Here is a 24,458-nt window from a genome sequence, read left to right on the forward strand (position 1 = left end):
GAAGATTATTCGTAGTGAATAAGCTGGCTATCCACAGTTTTGTGAACCGAAATACTCGTCATATACGAATGATCGCCCTAGCGTCCTTTGCATTCGCAGCCAGATGCCTAGACAGGCCGCGTAGCCAACATGCCAATCGGTTACGCTCCCTAGCGATAGAAACGCAACTATCACTGTCGCACTAAATATGAAAGAGTGATAGAGAGACACAAAGCGTTTCGTTGTCAAAGCGATAGCGATTGTAACCTTGGCTAGGCCGGCAGGTCGGCAGATCGGGCCACGGCGGCAAGGGTCGAATTTTCTCAACTATAAACTATAATATGCAATCTCTTAAGGGCTTAAGGCACCTTCTGGCCAAGTCTACTGTACTCTCAGTATGGTTCGTACCTCCTCTCCGAATCAACTCAGGTGCAAAAAAAATTTAATATTTTTGTGCATATTATAATCACTTTTGTGTACTGTACGGTAATAAACCTTTGGTAGGGAAAACATCTAACAATTAAATTTATGAATTTTAATCATATGATTTGAAATTCGACCTATTCTTTGAAAGTGGTTATAGAGATCATTTGCAATGATTTAAGCCAGTTAGCCAGTCTATTCTAGGTCAATATTCACAGATTTTCATGTTATATTAATTTTTAATTTATTAAAAAAATTGTATTTTATACAATCGTGATATAATGGAGAGCTTTTCAGTAGAGTACCGTGTCGAGTATTTACCGAGCACCGAAAATAATTTTGCGTGATAACGTTATAAGAAAACGTTGATGAAAAATTGCATACTTTTATACGTTACCATGGAGATCTGTCCACAGCGTTACCATGGAGATCTGTCCACAGCGTTACCATGGAGATCTGTCCACAACGTGACACTTTTTCGTGCATCGGTGTTCATCGATTTATAAGACGTTATCACGTCAAAAACTTTGCTCGTTAGTAAGAGCATTCGTCAAATCAAACTTGAAATTTTCTTTTAAAGAAAGTTTCGTTTTTAATTTGAGTTTTGTAAATTTTGTGTGTAATTGTATCAAAACTCAACGGAAACACTTGAGAGACGTCAGATCTTGATTATTATCTTTAATATATAAAAATATACGATTACTTACTTAGAAACAACATGTAAGAGGAACTGTGGCAGATGAACTTGACAAAAGGTTTCTTCATAAATAATCCGTACTCCGAGTTTGGCGCCAGCATGTATATTGTGCAATATATGGGAAACATGGCACCCAATTTCGCGACCTGTAAAAAAAGACGGATACTTATGTACGATCCTCGACATTGTTAACTGGCTATAAACCTTATTGCAACGATATAAAGTCCAAAAATATATTTAATACGTAATATTAAAAACGGGTCACTCACGTATTTTAAGTCGAAAACGCTCGACATGTTTCACTCCGTACCGAGGAGCTTGCGTTAACGGTGACGGACCGGTGTGCGTGTGCGTGTGCGTGTGCGTGTGTGTGTGTGTGTGTGTGTGTGTGTGCGCGTGCGCGCGCGCGCGTGTGTGTGTGTGTGTGCGTGTGTGTGTGTGTGGGAAATGGCGTGTGGTGTGTGGACCTGTTTTTAATATATTTAATATGTGTGTGTCTCACGGAAGTTTTGATATAAGGTCCACTGAGGGAGTGTTTCTGTTATGGTAGGTATGTGTGTTGTGTACCTGCACAGCTTGGCCTACGATGTTTTTCCGCTTGAATCCTGGCAGGCCATCGTACCAAATCGCCCCAAGCAACTGTTGGACATTTGGATGAGCGACGAACTGGAATAATATAACCACTATTAATATAATAGGTACTGGTAAATGGTGCGAAATTCTTAAGGCCCACTAGGTTCGTGTTCTTTCATTCTCACTGAACGTAAAGCTGTGAGCAAGATGGATGTGCGTGCTCGTGACCGCGGATATCATGTTTTTGAATTTTATTTTTTTCAAAACCATTACAAATGAATTTTTAGAAGACACAGGGCTTCCAGAAGACACCAACACAAATACCCCATATTTTAAATAAATAAACATAAGAGTGCACTGCGTATATCTTGACAGGAGTGTAAATCTGCATTTTCCATGAATAATATAAAATAAAATGTATATAAACAGAATCCTTCTTCATGTTTCGTAAGTAACCATTACGTATGAGTACCTTGTAGTTTGTCGACTCAAATGGATGAGAAGCTATGTGGTAAGGTCACGTTAGAGCATAAGCGGTATTTAAAAAAGTTTTAATAGGTATGTAAAAATACTTATGCATGGTCCTGGGTTAGAATTGCGGTAAAAATTCTCTTACCGGAATTCTAACCCAGGACCATAAGTATATTGTGTGATGAACACAAGTATTTGTTCCTGAGTCATGGTTGTTTTTTATGTGTTGTATTGTATTTATCTATAGGTGTAAGTATGTTTATCGTCGCCTAGCACCCATATTACAAGCTTTGCTTAGTTTGGGGTTAAGGTTGATCTGTGTAATAGTTTCTTTATTTTATTTAACTATACTTATTAACCCACTTAAACTATTGTCATTGTAAGGATGTAAAACTGCACTTAATTAATAGAAAGGAAGAATAGCTAACGCTCATAACTTGACTAAAAAGCAAGTGTTGCCGGAGCGGCCCTAAGCGTCGACAATGTATTAAGGTAAACGTACTAGTGCTCGACATGCTAATGCCCAATAGATGACACCCTGCTGTCGCCTCTATTGACAATGACTTAAGTTTCAAGATGGCATGCACTGGGACCGCGTCGAGCACCAGTACGTTTACCTTATAATTATATTTCAATCAATCACAACGCAAAAACTGGTTACCTTTACAGCTTGACAAAAAAGAGTAGAAATTAAAAAGTGGCAACATCGTAGTGTCGTCCCTTTCAAACCAATTTATACAAGGTGTCCCAAGAAGTAGTGATATACTGAAGTTGGGAGGTAGAGGACCTAGAGCGCTATCTGAATCACCCCCATATATGTTCCGCGATTTTTCGTATTTTCGGAGTTATGATTTTTTTTAATTTTTCACCTATCGCCGAGTACGATGAGATTTTTATTTATGGTGACGTGAATTATTGCGGTAGATGCTTGATTTTGTTTGTGTGCTAAGCTGATAGATAGGCCAATTCAGTTTGGTAACATTTACTATCGTTAGATCTTTGAATGGAATTAAAAAAAAAAATTTAATGCCAAGAAAGATAAAATTACTCAGTATGTTCAGAACTTCAAGGGCGCTTAAAAAAATAAAACATACTGGGTAATTTTATCTTTCTTGGCATTTTTTTTTTAATTCCATTCAAAGATCTAACGATAGTAAATGTTACCATACTGAATTGGCCTATCTATCAGCTTAGCACACAAAAAAAATCAAGCATCTACCGCAATAATTCACGTCACCATAAATAAAAATCTCATCGTACTCGGCGATAGGTGAAAAAATAAAAAAAAATCATAATTCCGAAAATACGAAAAATCGCAGAACATACATGGGGGTGATTCAAATAGCCCTCTAGGTCCTCTACCTCCCAGATTCAGTATATCACTACTTCTTGGGACACCTTGTATAAAAAAACGGGACGACACTACAGTGTTGTCACTTTTTAATTTCTACTCTTTTTTGCCAAGCTGTACTAATGCGATAATTTAATTGAATACCTCTTCGAGTGGCAGGTAACCAAATAATCATTTGAATCTCAACTACGGAACCCTAAAAATGGACTTCTTAAATCGCTCTAATCTTGTAACTTGTTAAACACACTTTTGCACTTTCACTACAATATGGGTGACAAAATATATGTCTTAACACCCTCATCTCTCCTTGTTTCTCTACAGCGGTATAAACATTATGTTTTCAGTACAACTTAAGTCCTTTTTCAAATAAATTGACAAAGAAAGAAACAGGTGGCTTTACGAAGTTCATGAATTTATTTCCAAGGCAAGTGTTGTAACTATATATACCGTAAAATGGGGTGAGTAGGGTCAAAACTGAAATTCAAACCTCGATAACATTTTATTTTTACATTTGAAAACTGAATGGTGTATATAATAAGTGTTCCGGACGTTTGTATTTTAGTTTTTATTTTATTTTGGGTAGTTCCATTTCATAACTTTGACGATAAAGAGAAAAACCCACCTCACCCCGTAGTGCCTCGTATTTGGGGTGAGAGGGGTTTTCATACAAAGGTGATTTTGGAAGATTGTTGGATCGATTTTTTTATTATGAGTATTACTATAGCTCCATTTTAAATTGGAGTACATTATTTTTGTAGCAGTAGCCTTAAAATCCCTTCTCACACCCCTCTCAAACCTTCTCTCCCCATTCATAACCCACCTCTCCCCGCGAAACCTACTCACCCCGTTTTACGGTACCTAAGTATTACTTGAAAGGTTGAGAATCAAATACCTAGTAATAAATCACATCTTGTCACATAAAATTGGTCAAAATATTTCTGGTACCTAAGTAAATACCTTGTGTACATTTTAAAACTTGTATCGAAAATCGAGAGAAAGACGATGCCAAATGCTCTGTAAACAAACTATTATTAGAATATCGCAGGAATTTCCTGAATCAGAATAAATGTTACGCATATGCAACGTCGGCATTAGGTCATCAAAGAAAATGGTTCAATCGGGTTTGTGTTCTGAGACGTAATATTTATCAACAAGGACAAATCACATATACCAACGTAAAACATACCATTTTGGGCTATTAGGCAGGTGAAGTGAGGGGACACGAAAGACTCATACAAACATTACAAACTAACGTTCATAAATAAACGGTAATTATTGGTGCGAAGTTGGTGGTGGGGAAAATACAAGCGACTCAAACGCCCGACGTGGGGAAAATATGTATGAGTATGAGTATGCAACAGCTGCCAACTGTCTGTTGACGGCTAGCTTGAGTCTGCCAAGCGTCTGCCGTTCTCCCAGTTCCCAGCAGTCATTGTCCCAGGGGTTGAAGTTCAGCATGATCTCTCATTGGACGTTCTCGTGTGATCTAGGAGGGAGGTGGCGAACTCTTGGCACTGCTGTCTTAAAGTCTATCGTTGTTGTAAGGAATTACCATTTTCTGCTTATATTAGATGGCCAGCTTGAGTCTGCCAAGCGTCTGCCGTTCTCCCAGTTCCCAGCAGTCATTGTCCCAGGGGTTGAAGTTCAGCATGATCTCTCATTGGACGTTCTCGTGTGATCCAGGAGGGAAGCGGCGAACTCTTGGCACTGCTGTCTTAAAGTCTATCGCTGTTGTAAGGAATTACCATTTTCTGCTTATATTGGATGGCCAGCTTGAGTCTGCCAAGCGTCTGCCGTTCCCCCGGCTCCCAGCAGTCGATGTCCGCGGGGTTGTAGTTCAGCATGATCTCCAGCTCGTTGGACGTCCTCGTGTGGTCCAGGAGGGAGGTGGCGAACTCTTGGCACTGCTGTTTTAAGGCCTGGTACGAAAAGTTAGGAATTAGAAAGAATTAGCCCAACGGACAGTAAACCCAGTTCACTTCCATTCAGTACTCAAAGGAAAACTCTCATATATAAAAATAATCTGTTAATTTTCCCTGCTATTAGTGGTTTCGATGCACATATTTTTGAAATAGTACATTATTGTAACTTAATAAAGACAGATTTAAGACTATTGCTGTGCCCTACCAGGGTCCATGTGAAACTCACTTTCACTATGTAACACCAATGTAACAACCATGGATGCAATAAATAAATTATGAATTATGAATTATGAAAAAAAAATATATATATATGAGATTCAAATATGCTGAAGTTATGGCTATGGAGACGGATTTGATAATTGTGCCTCTTCAAAGACAATTATTTGATGATCCCTTACGGCTTTCGTATTGATTAACACTGTGATAAGGCACGAAGTGGCACAGACATAAAATTCCAAAAACTGTACTCGGAGTTACAAAAGTGTGTCGTCACCTTGAGAAGCCTTCGTTGTTCAAGAGCATTAATGGAGTTTTACCTCTTAGATACTGCATTTAACTCTTTTTCGTCTCCAGGCTCTGTTATCAACTAGCTGTCTGTTCAATTTCCAAGAGATAAAAACCTTCCACCAGCAAACCAGAAGGACTAAGATGGCCGGCTCTTTATCATTTGTCACCATGCCTGTCACGTTCTAACAAGTAGGTAAGTGCGAAAGTGACGCATGATATTACAGGTGATAAAAACGCGACCATGATACCGGTCCTGCTGTAAGGAGTAGAAGGCTTGGTGATTATGCTTTTATTTACCTTATATTCAACTCTGAACTCAGTCTCCATCCTGCTAAGCCTATTCAGCTCCCAAGAAAGTTGAAAGGCAGTCAACAGCGGGTCTGCCGAGGATAAAGCTATGAGGGATGGGGAGGTGAGGGCACGGTACGCATTGATACGAGCTTGCGAGTGCCTGAGGGAATCCTCTTGGGAAGACTTGACGCACTCGTCACAGCCGCATCTGGAGAGGGAAAGAGAAATGAAATAAATTTAGTGCTCATAATTATATTCTTCGAATAAAGAGCTAACATAACTTTAACAATCAGAATAACCTTCTGATGATGTCTCGAGAGTACTTACTCTCCTGCTAGCTAGGTATTTGTAATCGAATCATCATCAAAATTCATTGATCACAAATGCATAGACACAAAGCGTCATATCTGTAAGCAATTCTCCTATTTGTATCTCTTTGTCTAAAGTCTTTGCATATCTACATACGTAAATCAAGCCTGTACCTACTTGACGTCGTGAGGAATGGGCAGCGTGGCTCCTCTGTCCAGCAGGATCTTCAGGATCTCGTAGTGGTTCCGGTGTGCTGCCAGAATGAGGGGGGTGATGTCTGGAGTGAAGGTAGCTGCTGAGGGCTCCACGGACTCCCAACTCTGTCAAAAATACCTTGCTCACTTATCATGCTCGTAAATTTGGTGTTTAAGCCGCGTGTAAGCGACATAAAGATGCTTGTTATGCCCTAGTGCATAAAGTAAACAACCCTTATTGACTTAGCAAAGACTTAATTTACATTTCCCACCATTATTTTCTATAATTTAATGTTTAAATAACCTTATCTTAACAGATAGTATCATTGTTTTTACTGTAAACCGTATTATTTCTCCCACAGGACAGGCTTTGCCTAGCGTCGGAGTCAGCATAAATGTAACACTGTTATTATTCTATTTCAGAAATAAAAAAAATGTATTTGTATTTGTATTAAGTCCAAAACCTGCCATACAAATTGCCAGTGCTGCAACTATTTTATGCCCTTGTTGTATAGTCTACTGAGTCTACTATTTTCAAAGCGTTGAAGTCATATAGGTAGGTACTTATTGTTCGACCGCAATGCGATTCGAACTTAGGTACCGTTACCGGCGTTACGACAACGTTTTCATTATTATTACATATTCATCAGTCATTCAATAATATTTCGCCAAAAGGGAATTATACACGAAGCAATCCCGTGAGATATACGGGGTCAGTGTTGGCCGAAACGTTAATGCAATAGACCATTTTTGACCATAACCATTACAAATTGAACCGTAAACTGTAACCGTCCGTTAAGGTTTACGGTTCAATTTGTACTGGGCTAGACAAATTTTCACTTAAGGTATCAATCAATCAGGTTTGTTTTTAGGATCAAATGTCTATATGGGACCCATTGCATTAAAGCAATACAAAAGGCAGAAATGATAGTCAAAGTCCGACAGTCGTACTTCACTCGCGAAACGCCCCTAACAAATCGGTATGTGAACGTGACGTCAAGGTTACTGAGAGCGCATCTTGAAGTATGAACAAAACAAGAAAATTGCATTTTTATCGGTGAAATATTGCGTTTATGTATATAGTTGCTATACAATATTTTTTTGGTTAAAATGTAAGGAATCGAATGGTATCCTTACTTATTTCGTTTTTGAAAGTTAAAAAAAAACTTTAATTTATGAACTTTCAGGTGCTGCATTTTTGTATTATTTCCAAATTTTTTTTATAATATCTACAATATTGTGATAAATTGCTCATTTGCTATCTATTTTACTAGATTTTGTTATAAAATTCAACATGTGTCATCATCCCTATTAACGTTCGGCCAACACTGTACGGGCAGGGGCGTATTTAGAAATTTGGCGCCCCGGGCCAATACGTTTCGCCGCCCCAGAAGTCAAGGAAGAAAAACAAAATGCAATCCGATGCCGCCCCTGAGGGTTGGCGCCCCGGGCCATGGCCCGGATGGCCCTAGGGTAAATACGCCCCTGTGTACGGGGGTGGCTAACAGTTTTTGAATATGCAACACAGCTATCTCGCTCACTCACATAAGGTTCCCCGGGGACGTGATGCTCCTCCTCCCACTGCAGCAACATTTCGACTGCTTCCACGTATTCTTCTTTGATGGCATGTAGAAGCGCGTCCTGGCCACAAATATTATCATTATAATGTATAGTTTGTCAAACGACTGTTTCATTTCAAACATAGACGGAGAGAATAGCACCCAAAAGAAAAGGATCAGTATCGTTCTTTTTGTTCTTATTTACTGACAAATTGGTTTGACCAACTATTGGTTTTTTCTAGTTTATTGCAGAAAAGATAGTAATTACTAATGAATCTGTGAGATATTCCAAAAGCGACTGCCAAATATTCAAACGGTAATTAAACTGTAGGCTCCTCAGGCTGACCAACATTTGTTCAGAACCTTAAAAAAAACTTGTTTTGATTTTTATGGGGGTAGGGGCCAAATACTGTTTTTGTCTTTCGGAGTGATTATTTCACTTTATCAATAAATGGTCTTTGGACAACTTTGGAGATATGTATAAAATACCTCCCAACGACACCCCACACCGTAGGTTTAAAACCTACAGTTTTTATTTACTAGGTACTAGCTTTTGCTCGCGACTTCGTCTGTGTGGAATTAGTTCCAGCAGTTAACGACGAGTATTGACGACGCTTTTTTCTACTTATGCGTATGCCATGGTATAATATTAATCTGGAAAGGTAGGTATAATAAGTAATTATTTGTTTTACAAGGGGGCAAAGTTGTTGTTTAACCTCTCGTGCTAATATACCGATACCCGAGCAAGCGAAAGATTCCAAAATTGAACCACGAGCGGCGTGCGACTCGTAAGTATAATCTGGCAAGCCAACTTTGTCATCAATCACCCATAGAAATTATAAATCTTGCGCCTTATTCTACTCAAAAATCGGCTTGCCAGAATACAGGGTGTCTCCTGTAACAGGAGCAATAAATTAAACTGTAGGCTGTACTCCTCAAACTGACCAACATTTGTTCAGCAACTTTTAGAAATAACTTATGTTTTGATTTTTATTACACTTTAAAGTTTATTCTACGACGCAATGTATTGCAAATTTTGTTATGTTTAAAGCGTGACAAGCAACGTCAAATACACTGATGTCCGCGTAAATTGAAGGCAATATTTATTTTGTATCAAAAAGAGGAAGTCTAAAGGATTCATAATTTTTAAAAGTTGTTTAACAAAAGTTTTATAGTTTGAGGAGTATAACAAATATTTTAATTATTTGCTCGTGTTACAGGCAACACCCTGTACTGTATATATATATACTTATGCCAAACATATATCTTTCGGCAAGGAATCCTAAAAACGGTAAGGTAAGTTACCGCTCGGTATTATGTAAATATCGACAAGATGTGATCAACCGCTCCGCCGCCCTGATTTCCCGAGGGCTACATGCCTACCTACATCTATTCTTTTTTCTTACTTCTTACCCTTTACGTGGTATTTATTTCCATAAATATCTAAGGGTGGTATTCGACTTATCCTAGATCTTTGTCCAATGTGCATTGCGTCTCACATTTTTTTTGTAAGTGGAATACCACCCTAGGGCTCATTTAGACGGTGCGAGAACTCGCATGCAAGTTTCGTTACATTGCGTCATTAAGATCGGTCGGCTGAATTGTTGTAACCTTAATGGTCCGCAATGTAACTAAAATCGTATACCTACGAGTTCGCGCGCCCTCTAAATGAGCTCTAACATACATACATACATACATACATACATACATACATACATACATACATACATACATACATACATACATACATACATACATACATACATACATACATACATACATACATACATACATACATACATACATACATACATACATACATACATACATACATACATACATACATACATACATAGTTTGTGTTAAAATGATATATTTCCGTCAAGGGTACATTAAATCCTGAATGAAGCGATGGATTCTAAAGTAGAATCCTGAGCGTAATGAGGGATTCAAGTGTTAACGCCCAAGACGAAATAATTTTGATACCGTGTGACACATATACTACTTTTCACATCAACCATGAGGAAAATAAAAAAATCTTAGTGTTGACACAATCTGATCCTTAAACAGATTATTTAAGCTAAAAAAATAATGTGCAAAAAAATTTAAAAATCGTGTGCTTGAACAGAAAAGTGTTACTTTGATCTCTCCTAGCAGGGAGGAAAAGTGCCACTTTGATCCCTCCTAGCAGGGAAGAAAAAGCTCTTTTCTGAATAGGTGTGAAAAATAATTTCTTAAATAGTCATAAAGCGTTACCGTAAAACGGGGTGAGTAGGTTTCGCGGGGAGAGGTGGGTTATGAATGGGGAGAGAAGGTTTGAGAGGGGGGTGAGAAGGGATTTTAAGGCTACTGCTACAAAAATAATGGATTCCAATTTAAAATGGAGCTATAGTAATACGCATAATAAAAAAAATCGATCCAACAATCTTCCAAAATCACCTTTGTATGAAAACCCCTCTCACCCCAAATACGAGGCACTACAGGGTGAGGTGGGTTTTCCTCTTTATCGTCAAAGTTATGAAATGGAACTACCCAAAATAAAATAAAAACTAAAATACAAACGTTTGGAATACTTATTATATACACCATTAAGTTTTCATATAAAATGTTATCGAGGTTTGAATTTCAGTTTTGACCCTACTCACCCCATTTTACGGTAACGTTGCACCGTTACTGCTATAGCGTTGACGGCAGCATTGTTACTGTCTATTTCCATAATATAATCTCTCGTGTCGAATGACGGTCCCTATAACAGTTCCTTCAAGTCTCTTTTGGTTGGTCTAATTGGGCTTAGTTAAAAAAAAATGTGTTTTACCGTATTTTGATAATTACTCAAATATTACGTGCAAAACTTCCAAAAAATACCTAGAAACATTTTATGTGACAGCTACTCCATATAAACGCGAGCAATTATTACTCGTAGGTATACCTAGAATGTCATTCTATAGAACTTGCTAACTATGTAAACAATAGTCACTAGTAAATTGACATTGAGAGACAATTTTAATATGGCGGTTTGTTTACATAGTTTGCAAGTTCCATAGAATGACACTTTAGGTACATATATTTAGTAGGTAAAGTACAGATTTGGGTAGATGCTTAAATGATTCACTGTAGTTGAAATCTTGACTCATTTGAGATTTAAACAAGTCAATGTGTACAATATTTTATTTCGGTGGCCCTTTCAAGTGTAAAAGCTTGTAAACCAAAAGAAGGAAAAACTTACCTACGTAAAAAGAAAACTGCCACTAACAACAGTATTTTTTCGTTAGGGACTGACACAACTGTTAATGTTACACTATTTGTAGTTTATTCGCCCTTAAGTACCGGGTTATTGTGACTAGGTCACCTTATTGTTATTATTTTGATACATTTAGGTATATTTATCTGTAGCGCGATCCTACAAAACAAATTTGTTGCAAAGGTAAACGGTAACGGTAATCAACGCGGTCGTTCAGTGAATCAAATAAGTTTTTTACGTGAATAAATAAAAAAGAATAAGGAACGTTTTAATATGGATATAAAACATTCATCTATGGATATGTAATGTATATAGATGAACGTGTCGTTTCGTAGCGGTTTTTTTTATGGTGCGATTTTCTCTTAACCTCTTCATAACCTGTTACTGGCAGCCACTGACTTAATATAAAAGAAATAGACACACAAAGCAGAACAAAAACGTCAAGAAATGTGGATCCCAATGACGTTTCGCACCATTTGCATTGATGATAAAAACGCTTACGTAAATTTTGAGTCAAGATAAATGTTTCGTACAGAAAAGAGCTTAATGTCGTAAGCATTAAGTGTCAAATTTGCAAACATAAGTACCAACACTGTTAAAAAATTTAGTCCGATGGCACTAAACGTAACGTATTTACGTCAAACAACGTCAAACGAGAATAATGAACGAATGGAGTCACTTTGGTACACTTTAATATGTATTACTGTACAGGAAAACCAATTGAAGTAATAAATAAAACAAATTTAATTTAATCGGAAGTCAAATAAACTTAATTCGTGGTTCAAATTCAAACAAATTAAATTTTTAATTCGTAAGTATACGTCTTTAAATACTAATTTCCTTGAAATAAATTCTACTTATTAAATAACTGTGTATTTAAGATCTACATTTACTCATAGCACGGCTGCACGGGGACATTTAGATACTGATTGGATTTTTTTTATAAAGTCTACCTATACTTTATAAAAAAAATCCTGTGGTTGTCACTGTGTTCCGACAGGTTTAGCATTTACAGTTAGTCGATATAAGCCCTTATTGGTGGTGTATATGTCGGAAACAGGGAAATGGGCCGAACACACAAGTGCCGTTTTGCCTTGTTTAAAACTGCATCACCCCTATCTCTTGCTATAATTAAATAGCAGTCCACTTTGCACGTCGCATAGGTTTTCTTGGAAATCTTCAATTTAAACATAATATTATTTCTTATGAATTCCATATAAAAATATATTGACCTCACATCGACTCATTAGAAATTTGTTCCTTGACATCCCTTCTTTGGTACTAACAAATTAATTTATTCAAAACCATAAAATTACCACCAGATTACATAAATTATGTAATGCTATACAAAGAACTAACCGAAAGAAATACATTCCATCCTTTTTCCTTGTTTTATCATTGTTATTTTTACATATTTTAACGGCACATTTCGTAATTGTTGACAACTTCACATTTGAGCGTTTCAAACAAGACTAAACGAAAAAGTAATGCATGATCTGTTTTGACATCACTTTTGTGGGGCCATTTTTGGCGGCTGATTGGGTATCCAGTGGGCTTAGCACGGTAGCAGTTATCACGCAATATGGTATAAAATATGTGAATAAAACGTTAGTTACCGACGATTATATCATGCATACTATGGTAGCAGACGATATATGGAGTTATCCACATTTGACAGCGGTAGATGACAGAAGACAATTTGCATAACATGGGGGTTGGATAATTTGACATATTATCCCATTTTGACAGTTCAACTTAGTTAATTTTATCTAAGTGCTTCTTAGGTGACGATAAGCCTTGTCGTGAAAGCAAAACTAGTGAATAAACCTATTACAAATACAAATTACAGGTAAATATCCGTTTTTCTATGATTATATTGAGAGTTATTAGTTACAATGTTCCGCTTTATATAATATAGTCAATATTTTATTTGCAGGGAAGTCAAATTTTATTATTCCTACTCGCGGCTGCTGTTGAAGAAACAAAGCGTCGAAAAATCTCGTGCATAGCTTTAAGAAACGCTTGCAACCCGTTTGATATGCCAGACGAAGAGTTTCGGCATATTTACAGAGTGTAAGGAGTGTGCAGTGCATTTATGTGCCGAACTTAACGCAGAGTCTCAAAACGGTGATGGATTACCAAAACACCTTAAAGGTAAAGCTTAATAAAATTGTAGTGTTTCTTTAAAGTTAATATGTATTCCATGTAAGACAGGCGTCTCAATGACAATGCTACTAAACTCTTAAATACTATCTCATATTATAATTGTAAAAATTAGTATGTTAAGATATTCTGTTGCACAATCTTATACTTACTAACAGAGGTTACTTATTTAAGCCACTTTTTACCTCAACATTCATATCCTAACCTAAAGGGGAAAGTCTACTTACCTAGGTACAAATATTACATCTATGTTCTTATTTGTTTTAGGTTTTAACAGTATTAGCTGTAATACTGGTAGCTGATGGCAACTACCAACGCGGGACTAGTCAAGATGATGGCTTGTCCATTGGCCAGACTACTGTAAGTCAATACCTTTCTCGAGCAACTTGCACACAGAAGGTAAGTTCTCTTGAGCACTGAATTAAGTACTTACTAGACATAAAAAACTGTGACGTTCCACTAGGCGTGTCTTAGTAACTTTTTTGAATAAGTATGAGTGTGGCTGTATTGTGCAATGAGATAGGTAACTATTGTTTGATAGTTATGTTAAGTAGTTACTGGGTCTAGGATACATACTGTTATTCTTCATATTCAATTATTCATTATGTGAAAAAAACTGACAATCACAATATAAATTCCTGAAAATCTACCATTTGTAATTTTAAGTGAAATTGTATATTGTGAGATAAATAAATCATATCATATCATATCATAATCTGGGAATGCATTTAAGGTTTAACTAAGGTATCCAGTTCTAGTTCTAATGTGCTGCATTGTTGACAAACATACTTAGTCATATTTTTATTCAAAAAAAATAATACAGGCCTATTGCTTGATGACTAGCGGAATGCGCAGCAAGCAGCAACCTCGAGTCTAGGACAAAACTTAACTTTCATATTTTTGGTGTGCATCAGTAAGCGTTCATATTGCTCTTCACGAGACTCTAATGGATAATACATATATATAAAAACTAGCGGATAATATATATAAAAACCAATGGATATTATTCCCCGAAATGGTCGTTCCCGTCGATTAGTTACTAGTAGCTATATTTTGGGTGCAAATAGCCTGCACTCATGTGAAAATATTTCATTCATAGCTGCCACATGAACCTGCTGTTACTTATTTCCTTATTTTTCTTCCAGAAAACTTCTCGTGGATACAGGGGGAAATTAAGGAAGGCGCTCCCCGAGGACTTCCTAAGCATCATGCACAAAACCGGCTGTTGTTAAGAGCCCATCAACCTGCACACTAGCGCCACTGCTAAGTAATCGTGATTATTTCAATTTAACGAAATATATTTAAAAAAGGGGGCCGCTACGCATTGTATCTTGTATTAAAGTACCTTTTCTCAAAAATGGACGGCAAAGTCGACGTTGCCGGTTAAAAAATAGGTCGCGAAGTGAGTAGTTTATGGTCATTCAAAAAATTAAAAAGTTAAAAACATTGCAGTCTCGATTTCAGGACTGCAATGTCGCATACAAATTCCATTATTTAACGAGTTCCAAACTTTTTAAAATTTTAAATGGCCATATCAAATGAAGGCATAGGTCCCTTAAACAGCCAAACAGATGATCAGCACTTATTATTATAAAGCCTATAACAGACTATCGCACCGCACCGCGACCTTGGAGCGTCGTACCCATAAGTGAGAGCGAGAAAGAGAAATCTGTTTCACCCATAAGTGAGAGCGAGAAAGAGATATCTGTTTCACCCATAAGTGAGAGGGAGAAAGAGATATCTGTTTCTCGCTCTCACTTATGGGTGCGACGCTCCAAGGTCGCGGTGCGGTGCGATAGTCTGTTACAGGCTTAATGTTGGTACCGCGACTATTTAGGTGTCTCAAATAGGTTGGCGTATTTTCAGCAGAAAAATACACTTCTTTTTTTTTTAAAGGCGGCAAGCAAATTTTTTTAATGGTTGTATTTTTCTGTGAAAATTAGAACGTTGCTTCTGTAAGTTCTGTAAAATATTTCTATTTCTTGCACCATTTTTGAGAAAAGCACTATATTTGACTCGGCTGGAAGGCTACTTGCTGGCTTCGGATTCAATTAAACGGACTCCCAAGGTCGTCCGTTTAAAACGAATCCTCAGCCAGCAAGTAGCTACTTCCGAACCTCGACAATAATGTACTATTTGAATACTCGTACATCAAACTAGTTTCTATGTTGCTGGATTCGTCAATCTATGCGTCCAAGTTAAAACGGCCGTTTTTGTTTTGAGTTTATAGATTGACGAATTCAGCAACATAGAAACTAGTTTGATATATTCACAAGGTACTTTAATACAAGATACAGTACGTAGCGGCCCCCCTTTTTTAAATATCTTTCGTTAAATTGAAATAATCATGATTATTTAGCAGTGGCGCTAGTGTGCACGTTGATGGGCTCTTGAGAATGTGCGCGTGCGAGCCAGCTTAATAAATACTTATTTCGCCTATAACCAACTATGTTTTACTATCACACAAATACCTACCTAATCTATTTACCTATTTTTCTATGGTCAATCTTCATACAAAACAGCATTCCCCGCATGTAGGTGTCGCTTATTCTTATTTTTCATTTTAGCGTACAAAATCTGTCACTGTTACTACTTATAGCTTCTAAACGTATTTAATCCGACTTTCATATATATACACTATAGTATAATTAAAGCATTTTAAGCACGTTCTTATTTAAAGACGCATCTAGTTAGTCTGTGGCGGTCAAAAGGTTAAATAAGAATATTCCTAAATGCTCTATTATGCTATAAGTCTACCTACTTTAGTAACTATAACTACGGTCAGACAGAGTTTAATACTCTAATAATTAATGTTAAATTTTAAAAAACTATGTTAAATCCATTAACAACAATGTCAATATTCTCGCGGCGTTGGCACTGTTGTCAGTCTTCTATGTTTACTAGGTAAGTTAAGAGCCCGTCAACGTGCACACTAGCGCCACTGCTAAATAATCGTGATAATTTAAATTTAACGAAAGATTTTTTTAAAGGGGGCCGCTACGTATTGTATCTACATAGTATTAAAGTAACTTTTGAATACATCAAACTAGTTTTATGTTGCTGGATTCGCCGATCTATGAACTTAAAACAAAAACGGCCGTTTTAACTTTGGACGCATAGATTGAAGAATCCAGCAACATAAAAACTAGTTTGATGTATTCAAGAGGTACTTAAATGTGACGGAATCTATGAAAAGGGACCTTATTGTCGATGGCGCTTACGTCATTATTAAAGATGCTCCGATATAAATATAATGCCGCGCGATGTAAGCGCCATCGACAATAAGGTCCCTTTTCATAGATAATGCCCCAAATACAAAATACAGTACGTAGCGGCCCCCTTTTTTAAATACCTGACGTTAATTTGAAATAATCACGATTATTTAGCAGTGGCGCTAGTGTGCACGTTGATGGGCTCTTAACAATATCGGCTCTGTGCTACTGGAGAGAATATTATAAATGGGTAAATAACACAACTATTGCCAAAAAGATAAACCAAGTTTATTTTCACATTAAATTATGGTATACAAACAAATCATTAATTGTCGTCCCCGGTGCGAAAGTGCCCATGATGCTAGCAACTTTTCAACGCTGGATTACTATGGGCAGCTTTTGCACCAGGAACGGCTCGGAGCGAGGGCCGTAATGTATAGGTATACATAGTAATGACCTGAAAAGGGAAAAAGTGTTTTGGTCTCAGACACACTCAGAGTACTCAGACAACGATATAACCGGAGAGTTAGCCACGGAAATAGGTACTTATGCAATTTATAGAGCAACGTAATCCCTCTAGTTAGTGTGCCATACTATCATTATTAATTAATCCGGTCGCCTGGCAGCAGTTCAGCGGTGGGTGTGAGAGTGGTTGGGCAACAACGGAGTTGTAAAATCAATTGAAGGTGTGCAATTTATAGAGCTCTGTGTTTGGTGTGATATTATAGCTAATTATGTATTTAATTCAAATATAACAATGCCAGGCGTTTTTGCTTTACGTATATAATCCACTCGTACTTTTCGCAATCGTACTTTTTGTACTCTGTCACAGAATAAATAATAGTACTACTCTGTTCGATTACGCCTAGGTATGTGTTAAGAAAAAGTAGAAGACATATACAACTATGCGTGAAGCAATTGTGAGTCAGGTGGAATTTGCTCATGGTCTTCCTGCAGGCGCTCAAGTGGTTTGTGTACTTTCATCACCTGACACTACTATTCCCCCAAATAAAACGCCTGGCATTGTTATAATAATAATAATAATAATAAAATAATAAAATGTTATTTATTTAGGTATAAACCCATTACATTTTACAATAATACAATAAAATTAAAGCTAGGTATACTAAATCTAAAACTAAACAAGTAGGTAGCTACTAATTATTAGGTGCGGCTGACATCTGCATACAACCTGCTACTGTATGAGTAGACAGTAGCAGGTTGTGTACACCACATTAACAATACTGTTCGTCGATTCACTCACTCTCCCGACAAACGACCAGTGCCAGTGCAGTGCAGTATTTGAATTAAATATATAATTAGCTATGATATCATTTTACAACCCCTTTGTTGCCCATCCACTCACACACCCACCGCTGAACTGCTGCCATGCTGGATTAATTAATAATGATAGTATGGCCCACTAACTAGAGGGATTTCGTTGCTCTATAAATTGCATAAGTACCTATTTCCGTGGCTAGCTCTTAGACTAATATATATAATATACAAATACTTAAATACATAGAAAACATCCATGACTCGGGAACAAATATCTGTGCTCATCACACAAATTAATGCCCTTACCGGGATTCGAACCAGGACCGCGGCTTCACAGGCAGGGTGACTACCCATTAGACCAGACCGGTCGTCAAAACATATATATGTACTTACATAAGAGAATTTGGGACGTTAGCCGCGTACCCTGCCTCGTTTCCAGCCTTGGCCACCGGTGGACTTGATCACTTTATCTTTAGTGTATGACATATATTTCAATTTATAAGAACTGAAACAAACTACTAATGATGTCGCGGGGTAAACTATAAAAATACTAACGCGTTGGCCACATTGCGCGACTGGCTCCGGCTAAGGCAGGGAAGGCTAGATGGGAACGAAAGGTCCGATCGCTGTGTCTCGCTACAACCTATGGTTGTCGCCTTAGCCGAAGCCAGTCGAGCAATGTCATGGCCAAGCCGTAAGGCTAAAGGCTTCGTCACACAGGCGCGTTTTCCGGGCGGGGCGTTAGCGGGGCGCGCCGCTTTTACATATAAAACGCTCACGCCCCGCCCGGGAAACGCGCCTGTGTGACGGAAACTTAAGCGTATGCTGAGACGCAGGCGACGTAGGTCACGCAGCGCAGCACAGAGCGATTTTTGTAAAGTATAGAACGTCCTTTAGGTACGCACACTCCAGAGTAAGGACGTTCCATACTTTACAAAATCTGCTCTGTGCTGCGCTGCATGAACTGCGTCGCCTGCGTCTCATAATACGCTTAGCCTAGTGGCATTATTCATAAAAGTGTTACTGCCCTGAATTAGCTATGAATCGTTTGTCTTTATCTGTCATTTTGACTTAGATAAAGATAAGATAAAAGATAGTTTATTCAAGTAGGCATAATTACAATGCGCTTATGAACGTCAAATAAAGCTAGGTAGACCGGCTCCCTTATGTATTTGAAAGAAAGGGATAAAAAATTATTTAACTAAATCAGGTCCGTAAAGTTTTATGAATAAGGTGGTAAGTACATATCTTGTCAAATAAAAATGATATTTTTGATAAAAGTTTTTATTGCCGACTATAAAGGCCCCTGTACACAATGGGCCATCGCCGGCCAAACCAAGGGACGCAGCCATGCGGTAGAATGAGATAGCAATATCACTTGCTCCCTCTAACGCATAAATGCGTCCCCCAGAATGGCGCATTGTGTACTGGGGCCTTAACAGGCAATTAATACCTACTCATAAAAACAATTTCTAAGAAACCCAAACACAAATTAGGTTGCTTTATATATATCAAAGAGTTTCTTTGACCACATCCTGCGTCCATCATCAGATATTCGGTGGTACCATAATATTGCGTTATCAGTTATCACCCAACTTAAATAATGTATATTAAGTTTTAGCTCAATCGAATAAAGAGACGTGGGGTCTAATTTATCTTGTAATATGTACTTACTTGATACATACATTGCAACTTAAAGGTTTGTTAGAAAAAACCTTTTAAATACCATTGTAATAGTTTCACCTACATATGCTTAACAAATAAACACTTTTACTATTGACTTCGAAATGCATGGACGTGCCTGCTGAGAAGTGTGTTCCAGGCAGAAAGTCAGAACTTTTTTTTGGCGCACTCTCTCGTTCTATAGCTAAATATTATGACTATCCCTTTTCTAAATAAGTCATTAAATAATTGAGGCTGCAGATTTTAGTTAATTTCTATCGTGTCCTCGATAACTTGAGTGTCCTCCAATATGTTATGACTGAAACAGAAACAAATAGATTAGATGAGGTCATGATTTTATAGTGGCGCAGGCTAGTACAGAGGTTCATTTGCAAATTATAAGAAATTAATGTCATTTTTAGAAAGCTGTCGTTTTTAAGTCAGGGGGATTTTATAGTTTCATTGGTCCGATTTCGTTTCGACTGAGAATAAATTAAATTTTGTTCCAGTAACTATTAATCCGTTATTTAAAGCATTTTTGTTATTATTATTTTATTAAAGAGTACCTATTATGTATTAAAGTGTAGTCTATGCCACCTGCGGCATAAAAACATACCAATGAACATCTTATTCAACAATATTTGTCTCAGTAGTTAAGCTTTTATGCTAGGGTAATACACGACACAAACATACCCACACACATACATACATACCTACATACATAGGCTGCTAAAATCATAATTCTTCCCATTGTCACGTATACAATCAAACCACTTAGGGTATTGCAAATGAAAACATTTAAAATAAGAGTACCTACTTAAATCTTTCAATTAAACTGCTGGCAATACACACTAGGCTATGCCTGCGCAGTTTAGCATGTACACTGTACAGTTCAACTGCACAGGTAAAGCCGGTTTGGAAACTGCAGTCGAATGCCTTTTTACCTGTGCAGTTAGACTGTACATAAAAATTAAATATTAATAATATTTTATCCTTATGTCTTAGATTCATGGCACAAAGTGTGGTGGTGTTTTTCTTTTGTCAATACACTTGAATTCTTACATACAAAACCAGCTTCTACAATATTCAGACAGGGTAAAAAAACAATTTTGAAAGTGAGGTCTACGGGTTCCAAAGTTTTTAATTGTTGTTACAATCATTATGACCTTTTTCTGCAGTGTGAAAAAAATGTCAATTGGTAGTTTAGTAGTGTATCTTTCAATGTTGTTAACTCTAGTTTACCAAAAACAAGTATAACAAACTAGAACTTTCTAGTTAGGTAATTAATCTACAGTTGGATCAACTTTTACAACATCCATTGTTGCCATGACAACTTCATGCAATTATAGTAGTCATAGAACAGTTTTTAACAAACTTTTGTCACTTAGTAGAACATAGTCATAGTAGAAGATCAGTGTCAATAGTTTTAAATGGCACAATAAACTCTTCATGATTTTAGTTTAAGAAAGGTGTACTTACATCTCCAATCCTTGATTCTTCTGGATCCATTTTAGACAAGCCAGTTCTCCCGGTAATTGGTTGAGTTACCGCTCACTGCTAGCGGAGCCTGGGTTGCTGCCACATTGATTTTTCTAACTTTGCAGCTCAATTAACGACAAGTCTGACAATAAAAATAGAATTTATAGATAATTGACACATTTAACAGCTAAATTGTATTCAGTGATGACTTGATGACCCTACCTGCAACGGTAGTTAGAAACTGGATTTGGGCTAATATCAACAAGATAAACAACAAACATTAACACATTAACTGCCAGCGACTCACTAGGGGAGTTCACTGTTCGTAGGCGCTTTTTGCTACATACGGTTTTTCCCGTGTTATCGGCTACACTCGTAGCGCGTAGCTCGCGCTGGCACTGAATGTTTTAAGTAATGCTAAGTTATGGATGTTTCTTGTGTCCATACTACAAACTTTGCTTAGTTTGAGATGAGGTTGATCTGTATTAATTATTAGCATAGTACTTACCGACTTCCATGCCTGCTGCCACTGATGCCACTGATCTGTACGGATCGTGCTCTCATAGAACTTGTATGCAGCACTGCACTTATCTCTGGCTTCCGAGAGGCTCATGGTCCTCCCTGTACTCCCTGTAGGCGAACAGGGGATGCTGAGTTATATATTTTGCTAGCATTTTCTTCTGGGTCAAAGAATCGACTGAAAAACATATTCATGACAAAATCAGTTATGATCAAACGAATTATAACTTTTTCTGTAAATAAATTATTGGTTTTTAGAGAAACTTACATTATGCGTGGCATTTTCTTTAGATTTCACAGCAAATCAGTATTTTTCTTCAACTTGGTTTGTATTCTGATATTTTCACTGATCACGCGCGTACGCGATGCTTGTCAATGTCAAATTATTGTCAATTGACTCAATTGTCAAACACGATTATCCGTGCATGTTATAATGTAGGTCAATTTGTATAAAGCTGTCACTCATTTAAACACTTTTCAATTTGGAAGTGTAGTAATAAAATTGACTATTCATGTTCAAACTATGTCCGACACACGTCCGACATATGAATAAGGGCAGCCATTGAATAGATTTTTCATAAGCTCTACGCATAGACAGTCGTGGTCACTATCGTATGATAGTCGATAACTTTATTCAATATCGACGTGGTAGGCTTATCGTAGCTCGGGGCCATGCTCAGCGATATGACAAATTTACCAATAACGTTAGAAGACAACGTATCATACCACGTGCAATATGATACGCCCGTGCTAAGCCCGCAGTTCTTTATACTATATCAATGCTGGCAGCTGTTACTTTGACTTTGATGTTTTCATGTCTGTCTATATACTCACGAGGTTTTTTTGTGTGTGGTTACTTCTTATAATACGATACATAATCTTTGTTAGTGTCGGTCTAAGCGAACTCTACAGCTACACCGACATTGATACATCAAAGTGTGGAACCTCACATAGAAATTTGACATTTTTTGATGAACATTTCCAGACTTTGTCATTACAAATGCCATGCAGAGTTAGCTTGGTCCAACCTGCTGTATTGATCTTGACACTAACCTTGACCTTGATCCCTGATGTAAGCAGCAACTTTATCAGTTCGATGTTCTCATTCTCGATGACCGCGATGAGCGTTGACCGGTTGAGAGGGTCCATACAGTTGATGTCGAACAGTTCTGGACTGCCGGTGCACTGGTCGATAATGTGTATAATATCTTGACACTGACCTTGACTTTGATCCCCGATGTGAGAAGCAGCTTTATAAGCTCGATGTTCTCGTTCTCGATGGCCGCGATGAGCGCTGACCGGTTGAGAGGGTCCACGCAGTTGATGTCAAACAGCTCAGGATTGCCGGTGTACTGGCCGATAATGTGGACAACATCTTGACACTAACCTTGACCTTGATCCCCGATGTGAGAAGCAGCTTTATAAGCTCGATGTTCTCGTTCTCGATGGCCGCGATGAGCGCTGACCGGTTGAGAGGGTCCACGCAGTTGATGTCAAACAGCTCTGGATTGCCGGTGTACTGGCCGATAATGTGGACAACATCTTGACACTAACCTTGACCTTGATCCCCGATGTGAGAAGCAGCTTTATAAGCTCGATGTTCTCGTTCTCGATGGCCGCGATGAGCGCTGACCGGTTGAGAGGGTCCACGCAGTTGATGTCAAACAGCTCTGGATTGCCGGTGTACTGGCCGATAATGTGGACAACATCTTGACACTAACCTTGACCTTGATCCCCGATGTGAGAAGCAGCTTTATAAGCTCGATGTTCTCGTTCTCGATGGCCGCGATGAGCGCTGACCGGTTGAGAGGGTCCACGCAGTTGATGTCAAACAGCTCTGGATTGCCGGTGTACTGGCCGATAATGTGGACAACATCTTGACACTAACCTTGACCTTGATCCCCGATGTGAGAAGCAGCTTTATAAGCTCGATGTTCTCGTTCTCGATGGCCGCGATGAGCGCTGACCGGTTGAGAGGGTCCACGCAGTTGATGTCAAACAGCTCAGGATTGCCGGTGTACTGGCCGATAATGTGGACAACATCTTGACACTAACCTTGACCTTGATCCCCGATGTGAGAAGCAGCTTTATAAGCTCGATGTTCTCGTTCTCGATGGCCGCGATGAGCGCTGACCGGTTGAGAGGGTCCACGCAGTTGATGTCAAACAGCTCTGGATTGCCGGTGTACTGGTCGATAAGTCTGTGGACAAAATAGTGAATAAAAAATATGAAGGTTAATTTTAATTTATTTAAGAGCTGTGAAATAAGGTGCAAGTGTTGTTCACTCACTACTGCACTCAACTTACTAATATTTGTATTGAAATTAAATGAGTACCTACTGTCAAGTGAAGTGTTGGTGTGTGTGGGTTTCTTTCGACACCTATCCTGGGGAGGGGTTTCTTCCGCATCCCTGCTGTGGAAGACTGTATCCATTCGCGCCGGCGGTCATGTGTGTCACGACGTGTGGATAATGTGACATAGGTAGGTATTTTGTTGTTGCACTAAATTTGTCTTATATCCATTACCCTAAGGTTGTCTAAATAGATCGCTCATTAGCGATAAGAGAGCCTGCTGTTTAAACTCTATTCACGTTCAATTTTGTACTTAAGTATATCATCTGTATAAGTT

At 38.0% G+C, this 24,458-nt stretch overlaps 1 protein-coding gene across 1 annotated transcript in view; it reads right to left on the minus strand.

Moving 5' to 3' along the window:
* The window catches only part of LOC134654589 (transient receptor potential protein), a 68,761-nt gene that overhangs the window by 11,768 nt on the left and 32,535 nt on the right, over positions 1-24,458 (minus strand). The window contains exons 3-9 of the mRNA XM_063510058.1: positions 23,886-24,030; positions 8,263-8,358; positions 6,701-6,843; positions 6,221-6,422; positions 5,240-5,413; positions 1,667-1,765; positions 1,110-1,245 (exon numbers count right to left, since the gene is read on the minus strand). Coding sequence (XP_063366128.1) covers positions 1,110-1,245; positions 1,667-1,765; positions 5,240-5,413; positions 6,221-6,422; positions 6,701-6,843; positions 8,263-8,358; positions 23,886-24,030 — 995 coding nt within the window. The remainder of the gene's footprint in view (positions 1-1,109; positions 1,246-1,666; positions 1,766-5,239; positions 5,414-6,220; positions 6,423-6,700; positions 6,844-8,262; positions 8,359-23,885; positions 24,031-24,458) is intronic.

This window comes from Cydia amplana, chromosome 15 (assembly GCF_948474715.1).
Source record: "Cydia amplana chromosome 15, ilCydAmpl1.1, whole genome shotgun sequence".
Lineage (NCBI taxonomy): Eukaryota > Metazoa > Arthropoda > Insecta > Lepidoptera > Tortricidae > Cydia > Cydia amplana.